The sequence below is a fragment of the Balearica regulorum genome, chromosome 1, assembly GCF_011004875.1.
Source record: "Balearica regulorum gibbericeps isolate bBalReg1 chromosome 1, bBalReg1.pri, whole genome shotgun sequence".
NCBI lineage: Eukaryota > Metazoa > Chordata > Aves > Gruiformes > Gruidae > Balearica > Balearica regulorum.
In genome coordinates, this window is record NC_046184.1 from 124828482 (window position 1) to 124854542 (window position 26061).

Below are 26061 nucleotides of genomic sequence, written 5' to 3' on the forward strand. Positions count from 1 at the left end.
GTACTCCATTTCTGTTGAAATTGCTGGCCAGTCTCCTTGCTGACCCGGAGAGGGTGGTTCTTAAAGCAACATAGTTAGACTACCACTACCGATACTACTATCGCTACTCCCTACATCTAACCCCCCCCCAGGTGAAGCAGTAATGCCTCACTCAGATTTATGACATGCACCTAGCCAGTGCAGATGCTTAACAACACAGAAAAAAAAATGCTCCAAAAATACCTAAAATAACTGAATTAGCAGTAGAAAGGAAATCTATTTGAGTTAGATATTAAAATCCAATATTGAGCACATTTTAAAATTCCCAAATGTTGTACAGGAAAATTATAACCATTTACTGCATCCTTGGACTATTTTCTCTCTTTAAAATATAAATAAACTATCTCTAAATTCCCCCCGAGTGTTTTTTAAGAGCTTTATTATTTATACTGTTCACTACTCAGAAGGGTTTACAACATTTTCACACCCTGTTATATCCAAATTCCTTTAAGAACATAGTGTCCTGCTTAAGTGTGATGAGACTGCTATCAGTGGTGAGAATCAGAGAAATTAATCCTTTAGTGTAGGTCTGCTTTCCTCAATATCTCATACTGATGAGCTCTCAAACTTCACACCTATTTGCCTTCCAAGACTGTGTTAGAATTACATTTTAATCAAGCTATATAATTACCAGTCTCTTTTTTCAAGACCAGATAGTAATGGCTCAACAAAAAGATTGCAAAATCTAAATCTGGCTAAACTGTTGTTCTTTTATTTGTACACAAAGAAATCTTTCATTTTCAAGACCATTCTCATTTGATGTTGAAACAGTTTAGACACAGCTGTTTCCAATTACACTCATCAAAAGCTGAGACGATATTAACAGTTAGAATTTTAAGAGATGTTAACAGCTTAAAAAAATATAACACAGAGGTTTTATTCTTCAGTATATGTATTGAATATTAAACCATGTATCTGCTGATATACCACATACTATTCTTAAAAATATTTATGCATAATTCAGTATCTAAGAATGCAATATTGTCCTCCCCAAAAAAGCTTCTGGTTTGCTGGCTGCCTAGGACACGTGCTCCCCACTAGACTGAAAGAGGAAAAGGCAACTGGTGTTCTCAAAGGCTTCTTATGTATGTATGCTATGTATATGCTATACATGTGCCTTACCCAGATGTTCATGTTGAAATCTTCCATGGCAAGGTTTTTGGTAGAGGAGAAACGAAAGGAACGATAGTCTGGCCATCTCCTTTATGCCATTGCTGGAAGGGAGGGCATGAGGCCATCAGTAACTGGGAAGACCCAAGGAGACTTCTTCAGATCACTGATGTGGGGAGCACATAAGGGATCAGGGATGGAACACACCCAAAAGACCATCCCATTTCTCTAAAGTATGTTATTTCTACAGCCAGGGCAGTATATTCTTTTGTATTTTTGTCAAGGAATGTGCCATTAAGGTTTAGGTCTGACCTAAGCAAGAACGTTATTAAGATATAATGTAAGGTTGTAGTTTCACACAAGAAAATATTTGATCATTATCTCTGTTATTTAAGCTTATAGAACAAGAATTTCCATTGGTCTACATCCTTCTGACATTTTTAGCCAGTGGTGCCTTCTTGTAGGCTGGCCTCTAGTGTCTCTTTTCTGTCTGTCACCTTAGGAAAACCAGCTTTCTATTAAAAACCATGGATATGTCACTGAAAAATGCCAAATGAGTACAGTCTCTTTGACAGGCATGCTATCTGCAGTGAGATGCCTTCTGAAGACGGCACTGAGTGAAGCATCTATGCACATGTGCTGGCAGTGGGGTTTCAGAGGCACGTGCTGACAGCGGCAGCATGGTAAGATTGAGGAAATTTGTCTGTCATTCCCCAGACAGTGCTCTACGTGACACGCATCCACCCGCTTCTTTCTGCTCGTGTCTTCCCCCAACTCTTTTTTGCCTTTTTCCCCCTCGGTGCCTCCAGTTCCTCACCACAGCAGTGTCTCCAGCAGAGCTTCTCTTCCTGCCCCTTATCTCCGCAGGTCAATCCAAATCTTTGCTTCCATTTCAGTCTCCCTCTCCAGGACTCTCTGTCAGAGCTACAGAAACACCCCAACACTGAACTGCACCCCACCAGCCTGCAAGCACCCAGAATGCCCCCCCAGCAGGATACTAACAGGGAGCGGTGTCCTAGCAAAGTTCATACGCCACCGGCTGACATCCAGAGGGAAAAAATTGGCCCTAGGAGCTGGCACTTCCGAGCAGCTGGAAGGAGGGTCTGATAACACAAACATTGAGCAACAAATAAGTATTTCAAACTCTTGCTGCCACTAAACATCATAAGAAAGTAATTCACAAACTTCAAGAATTGTAAGAAGAATTGCATTTTTTTTTTTTTCATTACTATTATTTTAGGACTGTCTCTATTTCTGCAGATATTTACATAAGTAACTCAAAGTATCAGAGCGTTCTCATTCAGTAAGGCTATTCACCGGGTAGAAACGCTGTGTAGTTTGGATTGGGCCCCCAGTTTGTCATCCTCTTATGACTAATCGAATCTTAGTTGGGGCTTCCAAAACTTAATTGCACACAGCTGTTTGGGTTTGGGGTTTTTCCTTATAATTCTTTTACTATTTGGAGACAAATTATTAGATTGTTAAACATTATTAAAAATTGTACTTTAATGAATTTCTCCCCTCCATCAAAAGCTGTATTCTTATTATCGCTATAACTGTCATTGTTACAGCTATTCTGATACAGAGTAATAAAATTATACTTCTGAACTATTACAAAAAAGCATGAAAGAGAAATTATGTGCTTAAATTAACTACTTGATAAAATAAGAATATATCTTTAAGTCTCCAAGAGCTTTGCTTTAGATCTTATTGTTTATTCAACTAAGATATTCTCATACACTTTCATCCTGTACTGTTGCTTAATTTCAGTTATGACAGTTTTAATTTACCTCTGAACAGTAAAAAAATTGAATCTTCAATGAAAAGCATGCCGGTTATTTCTTGTGTAATGCCAGTAGTGCCTGGAACTCCAAATAACCACAAGCTTAAATATTTGGATTTTTTTTTTTTTAAATTGAAAGCTGAACTGTGAGGAAAAAATGACCAGGACTATGCTTTCAAATTCAATAAATGTGACATTTGTTTAATACATTCCTAGTTCCAAAAGCTTTCTCCTATTAAAAGGTCCCTTAAGAAAACTATTTCACAAAAATCTAATTTGTATTACACATTCAAAAAAGTTTTTAAAGATGCCTTGAACCTGTCTTTCAAGTCCCAATCTTTTGGGTGGTTTCACACAGCTGTCGTTCTAACAAAGATGTGGAATAAGGGTTACATTGCACAGAGAAACCCCAGAGCCCACTTGCATCTGAATGAATGCACACCTCAGTACCGCTGTGTTTACAAGGCTGATTTCAAGCAGGCCATGAAGGCTACATTCACACTGCTAGCTATGCTCGCACTTGCATTTAAATTTGAGCTGTAACTTGCGGACTATGTAAACTCTTAAATCTCTTGCCTTTCTCAGGGCAGCTAGAAGTCCAAGACCTGGATGCTAGAGGAAACCCGGCATCCCAGGCGAGCTCACGCACAACGCGCATAGTGAGCTTTGCAGAAACCCATGCAGTCGACAGCCAAGACATAGTAAAATCCAGCCTGAAAACACGCGTGGTTAAGCTGTTTGAATGGGTGGAATAGCGCCTGTGCAATCAGGAGCAACACAAAAGCAGTTTAAAAACTCATTTATTACAGCGAATCAAATGGTTTGCATGCCTGTAGTAATTTCAGCCCCGCAGCAGCAGTTAACTTATTGCACCTACTAGTGAGGACTTAGCTTCTCACACTGAGAGCCTCGCAGATGAGAAGGATTTGTCACCACCCCCCAAGCTTCTGTACTGTGGCAAGGCAGTTTCAAACGGCTAGAAAAGGCCACCCGAGAGAGGGGCCATGAGCCCCGTGGATTGCATGGTATTGGGACAGCTGATGGAGAAGCCACAGCTGCATTAAGACTTTTGCTGGCAGTGGCTTCTTTATGATGCTATCACACTAGGATGGACCTTATATTCTTAGGAAGAATGTCTAAACGAAGGCCAGTGTTTTGGAAACATACACAAAGAGAAAGCAAGAAATACCTGACTCGCCACGATCTGCTTCAGGTGCTTCTGTTGTTCCAGCACATCCCAGCGCTGAACTCATATCAAAGCCTTGCAGCACAGATAAACTACAAAGATTATCACATTTATTACAGATTTCTAACCTTTTAGTTTAATTTTTTCTATGATATCTGTGCCAATAATAATAGCCTAAAGCACTCCTTTTTCCTTATTCTCTACTTTGAAACAGTAACGTTAGTCGTCTTAATCTCTCCTCACATGGAAATCTTATCTTTCCTTAGGCTGTTAAACTGTGATGGCTCAGTTGACACTACCATAGTTTTTTGTTACCTTTTTTTTTTTTTTTTTAAATCAAGTGATCAAAACTGTATATCGAAGCCTGAGCAGAGCACGATCAACTTGGAGAAAAGTTGGTGCAGAGGACCCAGTGCCTACCCATACCCATCCAGGTATTTTACTCAAGAGGAGCTCTAGCCTGGCCCCGCAGGTGCAGGAGGTGCACTTACTCCTGTGCACGTTCCAGTCTCAGGAACGTGAGAGATTGGAGTGGGCAGGTATACTTCAGGTGCACTCTTGATCCAAATGAAAACTCTGATGAGAAGAAATGTTCTGGAGAAAGCTCCCAAACACATTGCCCACCCAGATTTTTATTCTCATTACCAGCAAGATCCTATTTCTTTCTTAGGCCACTTTGGTATAGCCAGCCTCAAAGGTTGGCAAAACTGGTACTGCCTCTTCTGTTTCCAAATGAACATTTCCCCTTGAGATTACTATCCTCCCTCTGAAAACTGGTGTCCCTAATATTCAAAGAAATATTCCTTAACTTACTAGACAGTATTTCCCTATCTGTCTGCGCTTTGCTGCAAATGGTGCGGGAGGTGCGTGAGCCCCTAGGAACTCCCTTGGGATCTCTCCCCCTTACTGCCCCAGCACGCAAACTCCTTACAGGCGGCACGGTAGCTGGGGGCAGTGCATTCCCACACCTTCAGCAGCTTATAGTGCACGTTAGATGCTACCTCTAATGGTGGAAAGTGAAAAATAAATAAGATCCAAGTCTAGCTGTAGTCAAGCTGCAGGGTTGACAGATCTCAAACTTAAATCAAAAGTGTTGGAACATTTGATGCTCTGCCTGAAGCCCTCACTTCTGTAGGCTAGGAGTGATAGGGGAATTTGCTTTCATCTGGAAGGTGGAAAAAAAAAAAGCCTCTAGTCTTTGTGGTTATGGAAGAAAGCCTGAAAAATGTGACCCTGCAACATCCTAGCAGCTCAAAAAATTAATGGGAAATGTGAAAACTTCAAACTTTTTTCCTTAATCTCATGACTTGAGGATCTGACTCATGATTTTTGAACATTTAAGCCTGGCCATATGCAAAGTGCTGAGCAAGCAGAGCAGTTCATCCTGGAAAGTACAGTCCATTTCCCTGCACTGCTGCCCACAAAACCCTCCAGGCCTGCGCCGGCAGCCACCGCCACCGTGCATGGGAGGCGAGCTGGCAGCGGCGTGCTGTGCCTGCGTGGTCCTGCCTTGCCAGGGAAGGGACAGGAGCGAGCGCAGCTCCTACTCCCCATCGCACCCTGCTCAAGCGGAGCCCCAACGCTGGCAAAGGCGAGGGCGCAGCTGGGGCTGGCTCCCTCCCAGCCTTGCAGGCCCTGGTTGAGGTCGGGACGGAGCAGCAGGTCAGGGCACAGGGCACCGGGCAGGGGACCCCAGGCCATGCACCAGGGCGGGGGACCCCACACCTCTCGCCGGGCCGGGCACTGCCGGGCGATTCCTGGAGGCCACGTCGGAGGGGAGCCGTGCTCCCGCGCCCTGGGGGGGCAACCGCGGAGCACACCGCCGCCAGAGCCCCAGGGGATGGGGGCCAGCGCCTCCCTCCCAAACACCCGAGCTCCTTCCCGCCCGTTGCCGCCGCCGGTCCCGGCGGGAGGCGAGGCGAGGCGGGGCGAGGCGGCCTGCCCCGGCGGCGGTGAAGGAGGAGGAGGAGGAGGAGTCTCCGGCGGCGCCCGGGAGCCCGCTCGGAGAATGTCTCCGTCCCACTCCTCCTCCTCCTCCGCCGCCGCCGCCTGCCCCTTTGCCGCGCAGCCCTCAGCCGGGACGGGCCGCCGCCGCCGTGCAGCATGGAGAGCTGCTGGCTGCGCCTCGCCGCGCTGCTCGCCCTGGGTGCCTGCCCCAGCCTGGCGTACGAGGGTAGGGAAGGGAAGGACGGGGGCGGCGGGGAGGGGGCCGGGGAGCCCCCCGCGGCGGGGCAGCAGTCGGGGGCGCGGCGGGCAGCGCGGCGGCACAGGCGTCTCCTCCTGCCGGGCGGGGGAGCGCTGCCCGCCCGCGGCCGCGCCTCGGCCCGGGGCGCTGGTAGGGGCGGCGGGGAAGCGCCGCGGTGCCCCCGGCAGCCCGGAGGGCCGGCCGGCCGGCGGGCCTTGGGATGGGGGGGGTTCCCCTGCTGTTCGCGCCCCGCTCGGAGCGCTTTGTCTCGTCCTCCGTATTGTCCGTCCCTTGGCTCGTCCCGGGACGGCCGTCAGCTCAAATGAAGCCTCATCCTCCGTTTAGAGTCCCGGGTTATTAGGCGCGATCAAAACTTTGATCCGTTTGGGGTTTCAACGTGCGGAGCGCAGGTTGGTGGCAGCCCATCACATTTTCACCCGGGGCGTGACATTCGCATCTCCGTGCCGTTATCCTGGCAAACTTGCAGAGGACTGAGAAAGGGAGCGACACCCGACTCAGAGATGCTGGAGTAGAGACTCTGTGTTGCCTTTAATTGTAAAGTGGGGGCGATTATGTGTCTGATCTACCAGCCCTGGCTCCAGGACCTTGGCACTTAATAGTCTTTCACCGGTTTTTGTTGCCCGTGTGTGACTGCACACACAGAAAGTTAATCTCGATTTTCAGTGTGAAAAATGAAAGGGCGGATCGGGCTGGGTTCTTATGCCTGTAGTAATTAACGAAACGTATGCTTATGCTATTTCACTTCTAATTATTTGCATTTGCTTTAGCAAAATTTGAAATAAACTCAAATTTAGGTCCATTTCCATGGCAAAAGGAAATTGCCATGTAGGTTTGCCTGTTAAAGCAGCTGTATCTTGTCAGATTAAACATTGCTGACTTGGTGGACATTGCAAGCAAAGCCAGTGTAAAGTGACGTGCAGCAGTGGTTTAACAGGTGGAGTCAATGAAAATTTTAGGTCAGAACAGACCTTCAAAGTAAGGGGGTACTGCTTCAAATTGAGGTGTGTTGCTGTGGGTTGGCAGTGAAGAGAGGCAGTGAACAGGTGAAGGTGTCTAATACAATTAGCAGCTGTGCACACAGAGAACCTCCCTTTGTTGGTGATACCTATTTTTTGTATCCAGGAGCTATCCCTACCTAAGACGTAGTTCTGCCCATGGAGGGGCATAAAATGGCATAATGATGGTATTTGTGAGCTGAAGTTAGCTTTTCTTATTTTTGTTGGCATGCTTCAAGTGGCTTCTTTCCAACATGAAAGATGCTGGAACACACGTTTATGCTCTTTACAAAACACTAAGGTATGGGACACATCACTTGCTAAATCAACAAAGACAACAGCAGTTTCTGTCCTGGCATTTCTCTGAGGACTATTATGCTGCCAAACTCTCTTTATTTTCTTAGGAAGATGACTGAATGCTTTACTTTGCGGTTCATGTGAATGTTGGTCTTCAATTAGTTTGCAGAGGATGCTAATATCCTGTCCTTCTCTTTCTTCCTAAAAGGCCAAATGTAACTTCTCCAATCTCAAAAATGTAATTTTTGCATGTAATCTTCAAGCTGGCTGCACAATAGCCTGCTTGTTTCAGCTTTCACTCATTTGAAAGTCCAATTTTCCTCTTATGCTTAGTGTCAAAGGCTCCAAAGAGCTTAAATCAGCAGCAGCTGTATTTGTAAAGCCTAATATTAAGGTTTCATGTTCTGTTTCTTTTGTTTGCTTGTTTGTTTTTAATAGAAAAAATGTTAATATTCTTTCAAACCTTTATTCTCAATATGAAATCTAGTGAAACTGTAAATAGATATTTTCTTTAATGGTACTGTGCTGGTATGTAACTGTGCACCTTAGGTACAGAATGTCATTAAGTAAACTAAAAGAGACTTTAAAAAGTCTCCATAGGATGCGTGTGTATGTGGCCCTCTTGAATACAGATTATACATGCACGTACTTTTAGTGAACTGTTACCAGGAAGTTGATACTTGACTATTTTGTAGACAAAGCCAAACAATCTATTTTGGATTCGTACAAAATGCTTGTTTTCAGTAGCAGATTGTTATCTAAACATCATAAATAGTCTAATCAGCTCTTGAATTCATAGTTTGCTAACAGTGAAGTTTTTAGTGTAGAGCATTTGTGCTCCATAACCAAAAGACTATAGTGAACACCACACTAAATAGAAATAATTTACATGCCATAAACAGAGTTCTGCGATCGATATTTGATGGTAGGCAGTAAAAATCAAGACAGTGTTCAGTCTGTGAAAATGTCATTGAATTAACGATCTCCTTGGCATAAGGAAGGCAACAGAAAAGTATCTGAATACTTCAAATTCTTAAAATACTTAAAAGCACTTGAAGCAGCTGCTATATTACCTGTAACTGTAGTTTCCAATCTTGAAAGGATGCCCATGGTCTTTTTACGCTGTTCCATTCAAAGCCCGCGATGCACTGGCAAAATCTCTCTGATGGCACCACTCAGAGAAGAGTCTGTTTGCTCTTCAGAACGTTTTAGAGATGCACCTTTGGGCAGTTAAAACAAGCTTAAAACCTTTTCCCTGAGGACTAAGAAGGGAGATACGATCTTTGAGCTCCTCAGTGACTCTTTCTCCTCAAGTTCTTCTGATGACAGCTCCTCACATCTCTTGTGGTTTGCTGAGCTGTGAAAACCCAGTGTAGATCCTTACCCTGTTGGGCTCGGGCAGAGCACTGTGGATCATCCAGTAGTGCTGGGTGAGGGTACAGCTGTGTATACATACATACGGAAATCACTTGTTTGGTGGTTTGGGTAAGTGGAGATGATTTAAATCAAGTGGCACTGCCCAGTGTAAGACTGTTGAACTTGTGTCTTTACACTTTTAGTAGACAGATGAAAGGAAAAGCTAATCTATGGTAAAATTAACGGGAAGTGGTTGTAATGCATTAAAAAAGAAACAGTGTATTGGAACAGGATATTGGTGTGAAGGGACTGTGAACCTTGAGAGAGATGCTATTAAAAATGACTTGAAGACCACGTAATCTCATAAAACTATTTTCAAAAGCTGTATGAAATTTAATTCAATGAAAAACAATATATATGTGTGGTATGCTTGTAACGTGTATATATTTGGATTAAATATGAGTAGATGGAAGCCTGGTTGTGGAAACGGGAGCTCTTCTCAAAGTTGCGTTGTAGAGCAAGGGGTACATCTGTGGGTGAGACTTCTGAGTGCTGCAGCTGTTCAGAGAGGCAGTCTTTGCCCAAGTGAGTTTATACTGTAAATAGACAAAGGATAGGAGGACAAAACTGAAGGAAGTCAATATTTAAGACTGCTTAGAGTCATATGGCAGGCTTAAAAAAAAAAAAAGACATTGCAATTAATATCTTGATTCCCACTCGTAGCTCCTATCCATCAGACTAAGCTGCAGAATGGTCAAGAAACAGTCTGCAGGCCCCTAAGCAGCTGGTGCTCTGCATTGCCAAGGGTGGGGCCCTTGTGTCAGCTCAGCCTTTTGTTGTTGGGTTTTGTTGTTGTTTTTTTTTTTTTTTTAATACAGCTTGCTATCTGCCTATTAATCTTAGGTGATACTTTGTGTAGAAGTACATGCAGGATCCACTTGTGTCCTTGGTTCTGTGTGCGCTGGTCCCCTGAAGCTGAGGGTGCTGAGAACGAGCTGGTGGTGGACGCAGACTTAGTTGTGCGTGCTGGCTCACCACAGGACAGAAAGGCAGTGGCTGCCCTCAAATGGCTTGCAGTACAAGTACAAGACAGAAGCCAGCACGTGAACACAAGCAGGTAGGGATGTCCTAAGGCACAGCTTTATCCAAAGCGTTGTGCTTTGGACAGTTTGGCTCCTTCTAAATAAGCTCCAGTTAGCTGGATGGTTGCATATGAGTGAATAACACTTGCAGCAATAGAAATGTCATTCTCAGGTGACCGCAAATGCAACAGATACGTCATCTTTGTATCAATCAATAATGGTAACTCGTCCCCTCACGCTGCTTTCATATTTTCTCACGTGAAGTGGGCCATCTTCATGAGCTGTAGTAATTCCTTACTGAAAACTCCTCACGGCTTTAAGCGTTACCAAAGCGCTGCAGTTCTTCCTGAGCGGTCCTTAAGTAATCAGACCATCACGTCCTCCGTGCTAGGCCTGCTCAGACTGCTCGCTCCTCAGCAACACCTGGGGGCTTCGGTGCAGCTGAAGTCTCCAGAGCGAGATCACATTAACAAAGTGAAACTAAGAAAATTTTCTGAGAGGTGCTTTTGATGAGTTGCTCGGCTGTCCTTTTTCTCACAGTAAAATACACCTTGCCAAAGAGCACTGGCAAGCTAACTGCGTATAACGGCTTGGGTAGTTAGATCTAGGCAAGCACTGGATGTGGTACAGGACATGCGGTAGCACAATTAATAGCAGTTATTCCTCACACCTGTGAAGTTCCTGTATCCCTTTTATTGTTGGTCGACTGCAGTAGTAAATGCTAGCAGACATGACATGGGCTTCCCAAACATCTAAAGCGTATAAAACCAGTGTTCATAAAAACTTGCAGTTGAGATTGCCATCAGTGCAGGTGAGGTTCTTTTCTGTGAAAAGTATGAAAGAGTTTATAACCTGGATTATGAAAAACATGGATTCTAAAAACAATTTGGAAATGCTGATGATGAGGTGTGTTTTACTGTAGTCTCCTCATCTCTCAGTTGAAACCAGTAGTTGTAAATGAACATTACTGAAATACTTTTTTTTTTTTCTGTCACCTTAGAGATGTGAATGGGATGGGTATCAATTGGGTCAAATTTGTGGCTGATGAAAGTGCAGGGAACAAGATTTGGCATGCTGTTGTATTGGCATTTGCTTGAATGAGCCACTGGTTTGAAAATTCAGAAAATTCAAATATATATCCTTAGGTAAGTTGCTTAGACTTACTTCCTCTTCCTTGATTTTCCCTGTTGGAGATGCTTGTGTAAAAAGTCTACTACTTAGATAGTGCTGTGCACTGATTTGCAGGAAGAATGGAGTTTGGAGATGGGCATGGACTTCAGCCCACACTGTCAGATGTCTTGACACACTGTTGATAAACCATAATTGACTGAAGGCTGGAGAGTGTGTGAGGAGCACCATTTGCATGGAGGTGCTGTAAAGACACAAATGATGAATCATGTATGAAAATATATTGATGTGTAAAAACATACTTAAATTTTCCGGTACTAATGCAATAGTCTCAACTCTTGAGCCCTGTACTGTGCTGCCATACGTGAGATTAGGTAGTGTAAGGGTCCCAGGAGCATCTTTGTTGGGAGAGTGTTTCCAAGGGATGGCTGCCCAGCCCACTGGTGTGAATGTTTGGAGTGGAGAGAAATGAAGAGGCAAACACCAACACTCCTATCCCTCCCTACCTCCACCCCCATCACATTACTATTTTTTTTTGTCCAAAAAGCATATCAGTAATCTAGTGCTTCATGAAATTGCAATGTCTACTGTATTGTTATACAGCCTGTAATTTGATATTGTCAGTCTTTGTGTCTTTCATGGTACTTCTGTCAAACTTCTGAAAGTACAAATGTTTTTTCTCCAATTGGGCTAACAAAATAGATGTTCCTCTAAACACTTGGGTAATTTTTCTGCTTCTGAAATGGCTGTGTGTGCTGGTTGTTTGTGTTTTTTTTAATTTGCTGTATCAAGTTATGTTATGTGGTAAAATTGTGGTGTGCTGGGGATCGTCCGTTTCACAAGGCGTTCACTTAAATTTTTTTAGCGCAGCAAATGAACAGCTCAGCGTACAAGACATGGCTGGCTGGCCGGCACTTCTCTGCCACTGTTTCTAACTATTGATTATATTTAAAGGGCACTGTTAAGGTTGTTCAAACTGAAAATTTATGCTGCAGTACCTTGAAAGTGACTCCAAATTATAGGTTTTAATTTTAACGGTTCTGATCTTTCCTGTAACTCAAAATAGCCACTTAAGAGCTCTGCCAGAGTTTGAAACCACTTCAACTTGTCATTTGGCATATCTTTACATGAAGAGAGAAAGGATTTTTATGTTTCTTGAGAGACCCATGGAAATTAAATTTCCCCAAGTTAATATATGTGGGATGCTCACCTTTGCCAATATCTTCCTTTGATTTGCCTGAACAATCTTGACAAGATTTTGTTGTGGTTGAGGAAATAAATGGTGTCTTTGCTGTGTATACAACACACAGAAGTGTGGAAGGAGTAGTTGCATGGGGAGTAAAGCTCTGTCAGGTACAATATCGGGACGGTAAGAAATCCTTCCCCCACCCACCATTATCTCTAACTAGTGTTTCTTGGCAGCTGCAGGGATTTTCCTTGAGAGAAACCTCTAAAATTACATCCTCCTCTTCAGTTCTGTGAAGATGGAGAGAGAATGCGTTTAGCACATTAAGAGCCTGCTACCAGCGTGCTGAAGTGGGTCTGTCAAAATCCCTTGGAGCTGGGCTACTGTTAAAATGAAACTTTTCTGCTAAAAGGCTTAGTTGAGGAGAAGGTGTTGCTCGTGGTTTTTTGCTTGTTTCCTAAACAAAAGTTACTGGACTGGCTGTGCTGCAGTTCCCTGGTTTGGCTGGCTGGCCTTCATCACCAACTCCTGATTTTTATTTTTAGCGCTATTTTTCTGCTTTCTTCTCTAGCACTTAGCAGATGCTACCTTGCAAAAGCAGTTACTTCACGTTCCTTCATATCCTTCTCAATGGCATCTCTTTTTTTGGGTTACTTTTGGGAGTTGTGCTTTCCCTCCAGGAAAAACTAGCCAACGGTGGCTTGTTTTTGCTGAGGAGGGTGGACTCCTTGTTCTCTCCCCAGCTGCCCTGGGCTTCTTCCTACCCATCGCTGCTGTCTGACTCCTGGCGTGTAAGCCCTTGGGCAGGATCCCTCTCCTTGATCCCTGTTTGTTCAGGTGCTAATGCAGCAGGGACCAGGTCCGGGCCCTGGCCAGAGCTCCCGGCCATGTCTGCAGTACAGGAGAGATTTCCAAAATGGCTTTCTCCCAAACCTACTCTTGTTCCTGTTTTGCATTGCTGGAAACGTCCCCTCTTCTCTCACCCGGGCGGCAGTTTTCAACTCTTTTTCTACTCTCCTGCTTGGTGTTTTTTAACTTAGCTCTTGACTTTGAGGCGAGCTGCCCAGCTTTCTCGACTGCCCCCGGGTGGGAGGAACGTGATGGCTTCATGTGTGATCTCTCAGTGAGTCGCTGCAAGCCTCCAGGGAGAGGGAAGCCTGCTGGGATGTAAATTTATCTAGGGTGTCTTCCTTAACCCGCTCGTGCTATTTGGTGTGAACTAAGCGCTGAGGGTGGGACCCATTTTATTGCTTTGGATGGTGCTGTCTCTTTCAGCTGGTGGTCTGTGGGTCTTCACTGCCCTGGTTTCAGCTGTCGAACGTTCGCTCAGTAGCTGGGAGAGCTGCTGTCCCCTCCTGGCAGCGTGCAGGTCGGACAGATAGCTGGGAGAGGGAAACAGCCCCCGTCGTGTTGCAGTGCTGAGCCTCTGCTGGCCTCTGCAACGCAAGCTGGGCACAGTCGGGTGTTTTTGGCAAACGTTTTTGCCATTTGAACAGATACAGTTTTGTGTAACTTCACGCTTTTTGGTTACTCAATGAAACTGAGTCTTCATCTGAGAACAGGTGGTATCGATGGGGTTTAGGATAGCCGCTGTGAGAGACCGGGTTTTGCTCAGTGCATAGAGCTGAAAAAGAATTGAGAATGCTTGAAATGATGCATGTTCTGGGTTGCTCTTGTGAGATAGGTCATTATGAGCTGTTTTCAAGGGGCGGGGGGGGAAAAACCCCACAACCAAAACACGCAAGATGCGCATCATAAAGATGCTTGATTGCATTCATTTGTTTGAAACTGGTGAGTAAATATCTACATATGTGCATATATGTCTTTGATTTGTGTAGTCTTTGAATTGTGACATACAGCTTTGTCCTTCAGGGAGGCACAGAAGAAACTTCTGCAGCTTTGCAGGAAAATATATAACAATACATTTTATGTTACTGCTATCTTTTGCTCCAGATCTTGTAGTGGGTAGAAATATTCATATTTGAGAATACTCCACATCCGCAATTTGCATGATTTAGAAGTTTGTGTTATAAGGAAAGTTTGGTTTGGAGATTCTGAAATTACTGTGGTAAGGAAACTCTTTTTTTCCAGTCGTGTGAAATTTAAAATTTGTCACAACTCCGAATAGACAGGTTTTCTTAGCACTTGAGCAGACATCTGATTTTATTCTTCCCTACTTCTTGCCCTCTTCTTGTTCTTTTCAGGAAATGCCATTGCCGTTTAGGGTACTGGATTTAGATGCGTTGTACATATATCCACTAAGAATAGCATTGCTGTTTGAAAGTAGTCATGTATTCAGGCTTTTCCAGCAGTGCCTTGTCATGCTGCATGGTTTACCCAAAGCCTACACTTAACCAGTGTGGGCTGGCAACATCAGTCACTTAGCAAAGCCTGTCTTGTTTTAGGCTGTACCGTGAGAGTTTTAACCTGCTTGGGTCTGTGGTCCATCCTGGTTGTCCCTCAGAGGTCTTTCATCAGGCTTCCTGGCACTGACTGGCCGGATGCGGGGAGATGCTTCCAGCTCCTGCCTCGGAGTTAAGAGCCTGTGGCAGTTACAGTTTTCTTTAGAGTTTTCAGCTTTTGGGCAATGCACGTAAAAATAATTACTTGATTTGATTCTGCCCGTCTTGAGTCCACCCATTGTGGCTCTCTAGTTATACTGTGTCACTAGTAAAGTAAACCAGGCCAACATTAACATGCCTCTATCCAGCTATTCTTGAAGATTAAAAGCATGTTGGCTCACAGACATTCACTGTTCTAAGCTGCCCAGAGGCAGATACCAGAAACAATAAGCCTGACACTGAGTTATGGTGGCAGTGAAATGTTTAAATAAAAAACCCCACAACCCAACAAATAATAAAAAAGATCTTTCCTGTACTTTACTTTTCTGGGAAAGGGTGGATATGAGTGCCCCAGAAGGCTACTCGATGCTGAAAGGGGGATCTTTCTTATTACTGTACTAAGGAAAAAAGGGATAACTTGTTGAAGGTGGTTTTTTGTGAAGGCATCTAACAAGTAGTTTGCTTTGACTTTGTATCACTGATTTCTTTCTGTGACATTAAGGGAGCTGGTTAGCCTGTGTCTGCACCCCCTTTGTAAAATGGTTTATCTGGCAGGAGAGATGTTTTTTGGCTGAAAAACATTCGTATAAGGAGCAAGTACTATTATTGCTATTGCATGTGATGTGCAGTGCATCATATTAAGTAAAACCGTGTAGGTGTGTTTGGTTATGAAACTGCTACAGGTTGCTCTTGGGTCTCATTAAAACTGACAAGGGGTGACCTGTGCCTGGTGGCGGTTCTGGGCATACCTCTGTGCTCTTCTGGCTAGCCTTTCCATCACCTCTGTTACTGCGGCAGTTACAACTTCTGGCTGCGCTTCCTTTTCAGTAGGTGTCGGGAGCCACACTTCGAGTTTCTCATTGGTACTTGACACTTAAGGTAATCAGATAGGAAATACATGGCTGGGAGAAATGGGAGATAACCCTAACTGTAAACATGCCTTGACTTTGATTTTAAGGAAATTTCCAGTCTGATGCATCAAATCATGAGTAGTTCTGTAATAAGGGAAGGCAACTTTTGTATAAACATTGGCAGCGCTGTCAGCGTAGCACTGATACCTTTTCGTCCTCTCCACCAGCACACTGGAAGCTTGCAGTGGTTAACTGGCTGAGCGCTGCTCACCTTTTCAGAAAATACCAACACCTGAATTGGGTTTTGGCTCTGTTTTTAAGAGAAGTGCTTCTGATTAGGGATTCTGTACCTCTCTCCAGCTGAATGTCAGAAACAAGTATATTAAATGGTATCTTTAGATGGCTCCAAGGCATTTCAGACCTCTTAGATACCAGTAACAGCACAGGACATGCACTGCAGCCCTGGAAGTTGTTTTGTTTGATTACTATTAAAAAAAAAAATCATCCTTTTGCAATATTTTTGCCTGCCAGTTTGTTTAGGGAAATCTTTAATGTGTGGCATATTTATAAAATGACTCAGAAATTTTAGCTATAATGTACATTAAAGACCACATATATTGCGTGTGCAATGAAAGACAACTTGTAACTCATCAGAAAGGTAGCATGACTGATTTATGGCTTTCTGATTTTCCTGTTGGAAGAGTAAACCAGTTTGCCAAAACAGATCAGTCCAAAGGAATTGAAAATAAGTCCTCTGTTTGAGTTATGAAATTTTTCCATATTTATAAGTCCCTCACAATGAAAATGGACTTTGATTTATTTGCAGTGGGTGAATGTTGTCTCTAAAGCACAACCCTGGTCTCTCTTTACTCTTCTGCCTTTAACAAAGCTATTCCTTATTCCACAAATACAATGAGAAGGCAGGGGAGGGAACAGAGAAAATTCACATTGTAGTATGTGACACATTAGAATAAATTCATGTGTTATTAATGGTTTTTGTGGTGTAGACCCTGATGGTTCTCAGAGTTCCAATTCACAGGAAGCCGTGCTCTCCGAAGTGTTCTCAGTCCTATTTGGATGAAGACACCATGGTAAGTGGGACTGAGAAATGGCAGCAGAAGTGTGCAAAAGGAAGGCATAAATAAGACCTCGTGGCTGCACAGATTAGTTATTGCACGATTTGCATAAACTTCAACCAAGAAGCCCTGCACACCAGTTCTGCTCGACAAACTGCAGGCTCTTCTTATCGCCCTCCTCCCAAGCCTTGTGAGAGCTGATGCAGCAGCTTATGTTTTGGATTATATTTGCTCAAACAGCCCTTTTAAAAACATCACTTCTAGCTTCCACTGCGGAAGGAGCTGTGAGGAATCCCTGCCGTCACAGTGAGATATTCTGCGTGTGTGTGAGCAAAGGTGGAAGAAGGCTTGGCAGGCTGCACGATACACAGCAGCTGACAAGTTCATACAGGATTGCATCTCTTTTGGGCTTTTAGTTGTCAGCTGCCTACGATGAGAGTGCTCCAGCCCTGGGACAAGACCCTGAAAGTTTTTGAAGGCTGGAGGAAGCTTTACATCAGGGAGATGGCTGATGGACCAGTGCTGCTAACAGCTTCTTGCTGAGTCGGTGGGTTGTTGAGAGATGGTTGAAACGACCTGTAATATAGCTGCTTTTTCCCAGAAAACGATTTCTGTTCTCGGAGCAGGCTGGATGAAGGAGTTGGATCCAGGGAGTTTATTGTCAGATCTTGTTGGAGGTTGCCCTTGGCCTGATTTCTTACTGGCAAATGTTGACTTGTCTCAGGCTGCTGTTGAACTGGTGCCTTTGCAAATAAGAGATGCCAAAGAGCCTGTCCGCTGTGGAACTGACTGTACAGTATGTTTCCAATTTTGTGTATCGTAGCAAAAATTCATAGGAAAGAAGGGAAATTTTAAATCATGAAAAGAAATCAACAAAATTTGAAAGCATGTTTGTAGATAGGCAAGTGGATGGACCCATTGGTTACCATTTGGTCTGTCTGCACTGGAAAACAATGTGAAATCTTTCACCATTTTTAGTAATGCAGAGTTGAATTCTCCAATGGAAGGACAGAGCACTAAATCAAGGAACCTGAGCACTTGATTTTATTTTTTTGGACTGGGTGGTTCAAATCATTAAGGCTTTTTCCAGAAGCTGTGCAGGCTCTCCAGCTGATTTTTTTTTTCTGTGAAACATCATGTTTGGTTGAGAAGCATAGAAAACAGCGATATTTCTGATTCTTTTTTAAAAAAAAAAAGAAAGCTGTGGTGAGGCCTTTCAAATTTCTCGTTTCTACATAGAAGACTTCAGGGTTAGGGCTGTCTTGGCACTGTGAGGGCTGGCAGCGGTGCAGGGACCTCCCCCAGCAGCCCCATCCCGCCGTGCCCTGAGGCAGGGATCAGAGCTGGGATGGAGACCAGGTCCCGCTGCAGGGACAGGGTGGCTCTGGGGCCAAGCCAGGGGCCCCGATGGACAAGGGGCTGGCAGGGTTGGAGCTGATTAGAGCATTACAGGGAGTGATCTGTCTCACGTTTTTGACCTCTGGCGGGATTTTGGGTTAAATTCCACATTATTTACAGTGTATTAATTCTTAGTAACAATTTAGGAAATGGTTTCATTTTTCTGTGAGAATTACTAGCTTAGTACTTTTTGTGTGGATTATTAATTATTTTTTTTCCCAGTGTTTTTGACATGCTCCCTTTTTACATCCATATCTCCAGTCCGTACGACAAACTTGCAGGTAGTTGGCAAGCCCTGAAATCTCATGTTTCAGTTTTTCAGACTTAGATGCTTCTGTGAGGAGGAAACAGGTGCAATGGCATCCCTGTCCTGTCTTTATGACACAAAACAACTGATCTTTGCTGTATGTCCCCAGTTTCTTTGAATAGCATATTTTGACACTCAGAAGAAACGTGATGTGACAGGAATACAAATGAACCTATAAATCTGTTATTAAAAATGTCTGTTCTGCTACGAGTTTGGATGTTTATGAAACTTGAGCAGTTTTTCAGTACTAAACTGTCTTTGTTGACAACTAGAATTCATAGAATTGGCTATTAAAGGATTATATCCTAATTATCTTAAGTAAACCCTGACCTCAGTAATTTGAAGCTGTGCCAGCTTGCTAGCTGGAGCTGGTCATTCCTGCCAGATGTTGTCCATCAATGCTAGGCGTCAGCCTTCCCGTAACGAAAGGCACTCAGAGCACAGCCATCCTGAGGTAACATAGCGACTTCGTATTTTCCTGCTTAACCCTGCTGCTTCCCAAAGTGCTTTCTCCTGATGTCAGGAGCCTGGGGCTTGGCTGGCCACCGTTGATGGCATGGCAGCTGCAGGAGGTGTTTCCAGGAGCTGCAGGAGATGGGGCATCATCCTTGTGTTGGTTTTGCGTGGCAAGGTTTTGGTAGCGGGGGGGTTACAGGGGTGGCTTCTGTGAGAAGCTGCTAGAAGCTTCCCCTGTGTCTGACAGAGCCAATGCCAGCCGGCTCCAAGACGGACCCGCCGCTGGCCAAGGCCAAGCCCATCAGCGCCTCTGGGATAACGTATTTAAGAAAGACAAAAACAGCTAGAGAGAGCTTTTGCAGCCGGAGAGAGGAATGAGAAGATGTAAGAAACTCTGCAGACACCCAGGTCAGTGCAGAAGGAGGGGCAGGAGGTGCTCCAGGCGCCATAGCAAGATTCCCCTGCAGCCCGTGGTGAAGACCATGGTGAAGCAGGCTGTCCCCCTGCAGCCCATGGAGGGAGGATGAGGGGGTGTAGAGATTCCACCTGCAGCCCATGGAGGACCCCACGCCGGAGCAGGTGGAGACACCTGAAGGAGGCTGTGACCCCGTGGGAAGCCCGCGCTGGAGCAAGCTCCTGGCAGGACCTGTGGATCCGTGGAGAGAGGAGCCCACGTCAGAGCAGGTTTGCTGACAGGACTTGTGACCCCGTGGGGGACCCACGCTGGAGCAGTCTGTTCCTGAAGGTCTGCACCCCATGGGAGAAACCCACGTTGGAGAAGGTCGTGAAGGACTGTCTCCCGTGAGAGGGACCCCACGCTGGAGCAGGGGAACGATGAGTCCTCCCCCTGAGGATGAAGAAGGGGCAGAAACACCGCGTGAGGAACTGACCGTAACCCCCACTCCCCGTCCCCCTGTGCCGCTGGGGGGGGCGGAGGTTGAAGCCGGGAGTGAAGTTGAGCCCAGGAAGATGGGAGGGGTGGGGGGAGGTGTTTTTAAGATTTGGTTTTATTTCTCATTCCTCTACTCTGTTTTGCTCGTGATGATAATTAGAGAATGATCTCTCCCTGTCCTTATCTCGACCCATAAGTTTTCTTTCATTGTACCTTTTCTCCCCTGTCTAATGAAAGAGGGGAGTGATAGAGCGGCTCTGGTGGGCACCTGGCCCTCAGCCAGGGTCAACCCACCACAATCCTTCTTGCTGGGGACCGTGGTGCTGGCCATAGCTGCTCAGTAGCTGCTCTTGGCCTTGCAGGATGGGAGGGATGGATGGGGAGAAGGAAAAGGGTGCTGCTGGATATTTGGTAATGGTGTGGTGCAAGCGAGAGGGGGGCGTAGGCATGTGCAGTTGCTGTCTCCGTTGCTCTGTGCCATCTGGGGATGCGCTTCTGGCTTCTGCTTCCCTGGGTCACTCGCTGCCTGGCTGAGCGGCGTGGGGGGCTCTGCTGAAGCTGGGACCGGGTTACTAGGAGCGAAGCAGCCCTCAGCATTTAGTGCAAGGACTAGAAAAAATCATGTTTCCATTCTGTCTTCAAGCTCGTACCTTTTGAAAAAGCTACGAGTTGGCCACGTACACGTTCCTCTCCTCTCCAGAAATGTTTCTTTTAGGGTTCCACTTTAGCTGCCTCAGTCACCTCTGCTGTTTCTGGTAGTGGCGGTGGATTTTCACTGCCCTTTTCCCTCTCCTGAAGGAGCAGGGTGTAATTCTGGAAACGTGGCTTCGGTGCGTTAGTGTCGCTATTTTTAAGTTATTATATTGGCATTGCCAGGTTTCCCTTTACTTTAAACCAGTATTTAGGGTTCCAAAGACTGACAAAATTAAATTTTTTATTGATTTATTTTTATTTACTTTCTAGGTTGGGGCATTTGAAGTTTCTGAGTGTTTTCTTTGGCAGTATGGCTATATATATATATTTATATAATATATATAAAGTATATATTTTTTAATATATATATTAATATACAGGTAATGCTTCTCACATATCATGTAATGTCAGCAGATGTAATTTAAAAGAATCACCAAAAGATCGAGTCTACTCTATCAAAAGCCATCAATACGGTATATTTTTTGTAATACTCGTGTGACTTTTGTGATCTGCATGAAGCATTAGTGAAACTGGGACATCTAAGGCAATATCCTTACAAATGACCTTGGTAACCACTTGTTTACCCTCTTGTTTCCAATGGAAGTGAGAACTTGGAGAATATCCTTCCGATTGGGAGTTGCCGCTGACATGAATATTAATAAAAATTGTGCAAGGGTTTGGAGGGAGCATCTCAAATGTTCCTTTAAAATCTAATGAGCATTATTTTATGCTGGCTGTAGCAAAGAACTTTTCAATCTGCCTTAGGATATGATTAACATTTCTTATTTTAAACAAAATGAGCAAGCTAGTCCTCATCAGTTGCTTTATACAACTTCTGTGCTTTTGGCTGTGAGCTCTATATTAAATACTGTTTGCTTTGAAGCTGTTTTTAATACTAGTCTTCAGAAATAAATTAAATTCCTACCTCCTGAGTCTTGACAGCAGTTGTTTACTTTTTTCCTGCAATTGATGAGTTTGCTATTAAGTCTTCAGTTCCTCTGCACCTCTTTTTTTTTTTTTTTTTTTTTTTTTTTTTTTTTTTTTAAAGTTCCACCTGTTGTTCTCTTGTCTTTGCTCAGTTTTGGACCTACTGACTGCCCTACATGGCTCAGGTGTTCCTTCAGCTCTTCCTCCCTAGTGTAATGTCTGCATTTTCTCCTTCATGCTACCCTTGCAAAGCATTAGTAAAGCATGAGTAGTCCTGGAGCCCTTAGAAGTCTCTATTTTTCTCCCACGAAGAGCCTCCAGTATTAATATCAACAGCCCTTAATGCTTTTGTCTGTTTGCAGGTGTCATGAATAAAGTAACAAATTTTCTAGAGCAAGGACTTTGTAAACCAGTGTTTATGCTTCTAGTTTCTCTAAAAGGAAGCTGCTTACATGGAAATGAGGTGTAAAGTATGCTGTGACAGACTTCTGGACTACGGTTGTATTTATTCATAAGAAGGTAGCTAGTGAGAAAATGCAAGCTGACAAGTTGAAGCTAACTTGGGGAGAAGTCCTATTAATATAGGAGTCCTAAATATATATTTATTTTATTTTATTTTTCTAAGTGGTGACTTAAGCAGAGAACGTAAGGATAAGTTGCTCAGAGGAGAAGTCCTCAGGAGAGAAGTCCTCAAGGGAGCTGCCAGCCTAGGGTTTAGAGTAATTCTGTGTTGCTTCTGACACTGCGTGACTCCACTTACTAAAGAGCAAGGGGAGATCACTGTCAGTAACTTTAGATTTTTCCACTCCCCTTGTGTTTTCTAGGAACTTGTTGGAAAGTTTCCTATGGATTACAGGCAGCTCCTGGTGCTAGTTTTCAAATGTTGGTGTAGTGTCTGATGCTTAAAGCTGAGATTTTTTTTCCTAGGGAGCCTTTCTTTTAGTCTCCTCATAAAATCTGAAAAATATTTTTTAAATGGCAGAGCTTCAGAAATAACACGTGACTCAAGGATAAAGAGAAGAGAGGAAAGCAGTGTATCTCGTGCTGTAGTATTAAAATTTAGATACTGAGATGTGCCAGTTTCCACTGTCAGCATTTAAAAAAAAAATAAAAATTCTTCCATCTGTCACCAATTCAGAATAGATCAGGATTAGTTTTCAATCTCTTCCTTTGGAAAGTTATCCCAAAATCCACTGGAACTTGTCATTAAGGAGACTTTTAGCTTAAATATTCTTTACTTAATTAACCAGTTACTAGTAGTTCTACCGCTTTTTAGTTACCAGTAGTAATACCTCTTTTCAGTTCCTTATTGGCCTTCTATAGGTGGCCTCCTATTTTTCTGCCTTTTCAATACGTTCTTAAAATGTAGGCCTGCAAGACCCTATAATATCTTAATACAAGGGAAAAAAAAATTGAGGTATGTTCAGAGGAATTATTTCTCTGGATCTTAGAAGATAACAGTCTTATCTCTATGTGGTAACATTTGTTTGCTTCTTCAGAGTCCCTGTTTGCTTTTCCATCTTGCAGCCTTCTGGTGCATCTAATAGTGCGCCTGCCTGCCATGTACCCTGTCCTCCCTCCTTTCCCCATTGAAGGAGCTGCTGGAGCATCTTGTTTGTGTAGGGCTTTATGTGTAATTCAGGCTTGATTTGTTATAAACTGAGTTTTATAAATTTCATGAGAAAAGTGTAAAAAAAACCAAAAACAACTCGATTGCTTCTGCTTAGCAGAGAAGGTGGCAATGGCCTGTGAGAGTCCTTTGTGCCAGAAGAGTTCGTGCCACAGGATCTGCTGTCCTGATGGAGGTGTGCCCTGCCATCAGGGGTGGAAAACACTGCGACATCAAAGTGTGTTCATCTGAACAGGGTTTCATCCCAGTGCCTGAGGTGGTCTTTAACCCTTTCAGGTACCCTGGAGGCAGACTAGTCAGTCTGGCTCTTGCGTTATGGGTGGCTGTTGACTTCACTGGTACGCAGTTTATCCGGTTTGCTGGAGGGTTCCAGCCATCCCAGCTCTTAGGAGACTCTGATGAGACCAGGTACACACAGTTGAACAATGCTGTCACCAGGCCTGTGTTGCTTTCGTTCAGTGAGGTGAAAGCTCTCAAGGTCCCTATCAGCCCATCATTTCCTCATGACTCCAAATTCACACGTCAGGTTGATGTTTAGGATGTGTAACTAAGATCCATCAGCAAAGCAGCTTTGGAAATAGAGTGCCTCAGGGCAGGGGCCACACGTATCTCTAGGGAGGTTGTGCAGTCTCCAAAGTCCTGGCAGAAGAGGAGGGGTGGCAGGATGCAGGTGGGCAATTCTCAGCTCAGGCTGCTAAACCACTGCGGAGAAGAGGGCCAAACGTATGTCAGCAGTAGAAGTGCTGTGAGGAGCTAGCCTAGAAAACAGAGGGCAGGCGGAGATGTGCTGCAGGATTATAAAATAGCTGACAGAGGACAGAGTCCAGGTTTAGCTGTAGATGAGTATTACTGGTGGACGAGGCTGTGTGAGAGCAGCGAAGAAACCAGTAATGCTTACAGATGTCCAGACCACAGGCAAGGTGTGGACAGCCTTTGCAGAGCCTCTTGTAGTTGATCAGGCACAGAGTGCAAATTCTTTGATATCAAGGGCTATCTGTATTTTTCCATGTACAACCCCGTAGCTGCTGTAAATAGTGAAGGCTTTGCTTTCCTGATATGTGTAACCTCTGGCTGAGACCACGTATATGCTCAGAAGACCAAATGTATTATTATGCAGTATGCAGCTATGGTAGCTGGTTTTTATGTAGATGCAATGCAGTGTGTTTACCCTCCTTAAACCTATTGGTTAAAGAATGTACATTTTGTTCAGCTGAATTGAATTACACTTTAGTGTTCATAACACTTTTTGTCCTTTTTTTTAGTAACAGTCTGTGGTACTGTGACTGTTCCTGATCATAAAGAGAGATGCTGCCATTAGGTTTTTTTAGCATTTGTTGAAGAGTTCCTTAAATCAAGTCTTCTGAAAGTCGAACATCTGAGTTCCTCATGGCCTGAACAAAGGAAACGTTTTTCTCCAACCTCCTCCCTGTTGGTCTCCTGCTGGCATAACTAGCTGCCATTCCAAATATTCAGGGACTTCTTTCCTTTGCCTGTCTCTTTGGGGTTTTTATTTTGTTTTGCTGGATTTCAGTTTATTGCAAGATCCTTATCAGGTGGAGCCCTTTAAAAGGGAGGGCAGATGCTCTTGAGCCTTCTCTTGCCCGCTTAAAAAATAACGGAAGCTAACTTCTTCCTCTTTCTTTGCACCTAGTTATTTAAACGTTCGATTTGGCAATGAGTCCAAAAAAAACCCAACCCTCACTGGCCACGCTGAAAATCGGCATTTCATGAGAGCACTGATCACGTATGTAACGTTCAGATTTATCCCTTTGAGCCAAGCTCCCAGCTTGACCCTCGTAGCCCGTCTACTCGAGGAATCGTGGTACCTTGTGGGTTGGACTGTTCAGCAATCAAGGGAATGTGGCCCATGTGGGAAATAAGGGACAACTCAGGAGATGACTGCTATTTCTCTTGAAGATGTACCAATGTCAGCTCCCAAGTATATCTTTATTAGCCTGTTGAGCTGCTTTTTTTTCCCCACACAGAAATCAACACTTTATTTCAATAGCTGAGGCCTTTCATATGTATGTTTTGTCTTTTTGTCTGGATTTTCTTGAAATGAATTTTCTGTTCATAACCAGCTATATATACGTATATATATTTTATAACTCCGAGATTGCTTTTTAAGCAAAATTTGATTAAATCCTCACTTCCCATTGAATCACTCAAAATGTCACGTCACAAGAGCAATCCATAGCAAAGCAGAATTTCCAGAATTAGGATTCTGGAAATAACTCGTTTGTTTTCATTGAATATAAGGACATAATTTGCATCAAGGATATTATTTTTTTACCGCTTCAAGTGAATAGTATTAAAAAAACAATTACCCGAGGCCTTTGGTCATTTTATGTGTGTATAATGCAAGCAGTATTTGAATAGACTGTGCATCCTAACACTAAACACATGATTATAGTAAAAGCAAATGCATTTGCAATGGAACAAGATACCTGGGAGCAGCCTACCACAGCACCAAGGTTCCTGGACCGTACGAGTGTTTTGGTGAAGGTGTTTGTGGCCTCTAATGAAGTCTGCCAGCTTTTCCCTTGACTGCTGCTGTGTTACAGGCCTTCTGCCTGGGTTGAGACAGAGCATCATGAACAACTTCCACTTTTATTGCCAGTCTGGAGAGGGAAAAATAAGCCAAAATCAGCGGTGGAAAGTGTTTTGCTTTGGATTTGCTGTGTCTAAATACGTGTACATAAAAGGAACCAGAGTTGAACTGTACTTTACAGAACTTTTCTGGACTAACACTAACTTATGTGTCCAGGCAGTTTCCATCCCACCACTGATTTTTGTGAGAGTGAACTGCACAGGCATGGCTTGCCTACTTCTGGATATGTGACTACATTGAAGTGAACAAGACACCTTTATGCCAGGAGTAGTGTTTTCTTTGTCACACAGT

General features: G+C 44.0%; 1 protein-coding gene across 2 annotated transcripts in view; it reads left to right on the forward strand.

Moving 5' to 3' along the window:
- The first annotated feature begins 6091 nt into the window (after positions 1-6091).
- Positions 6092-26061, forward strand: part of SRPX (sushi repeat containing protein X-linked) — a 52951-nt gene continuing 32981 nt past the window's right edge. For both annotated transcript variants that reach the window (XM_075774355.1, XM_075774362.1), the window contains exon 1: positions 6092-6291. In XM_075774355.1, the coding sequence (XP_075630470.1) occupies positions 6222-6291 (70 nt within the window). In that variant the 5' untranslated portion in view covers positions 6092-6221. The remainder of the gene's footprint in view (positions 6292-26061) is intronic.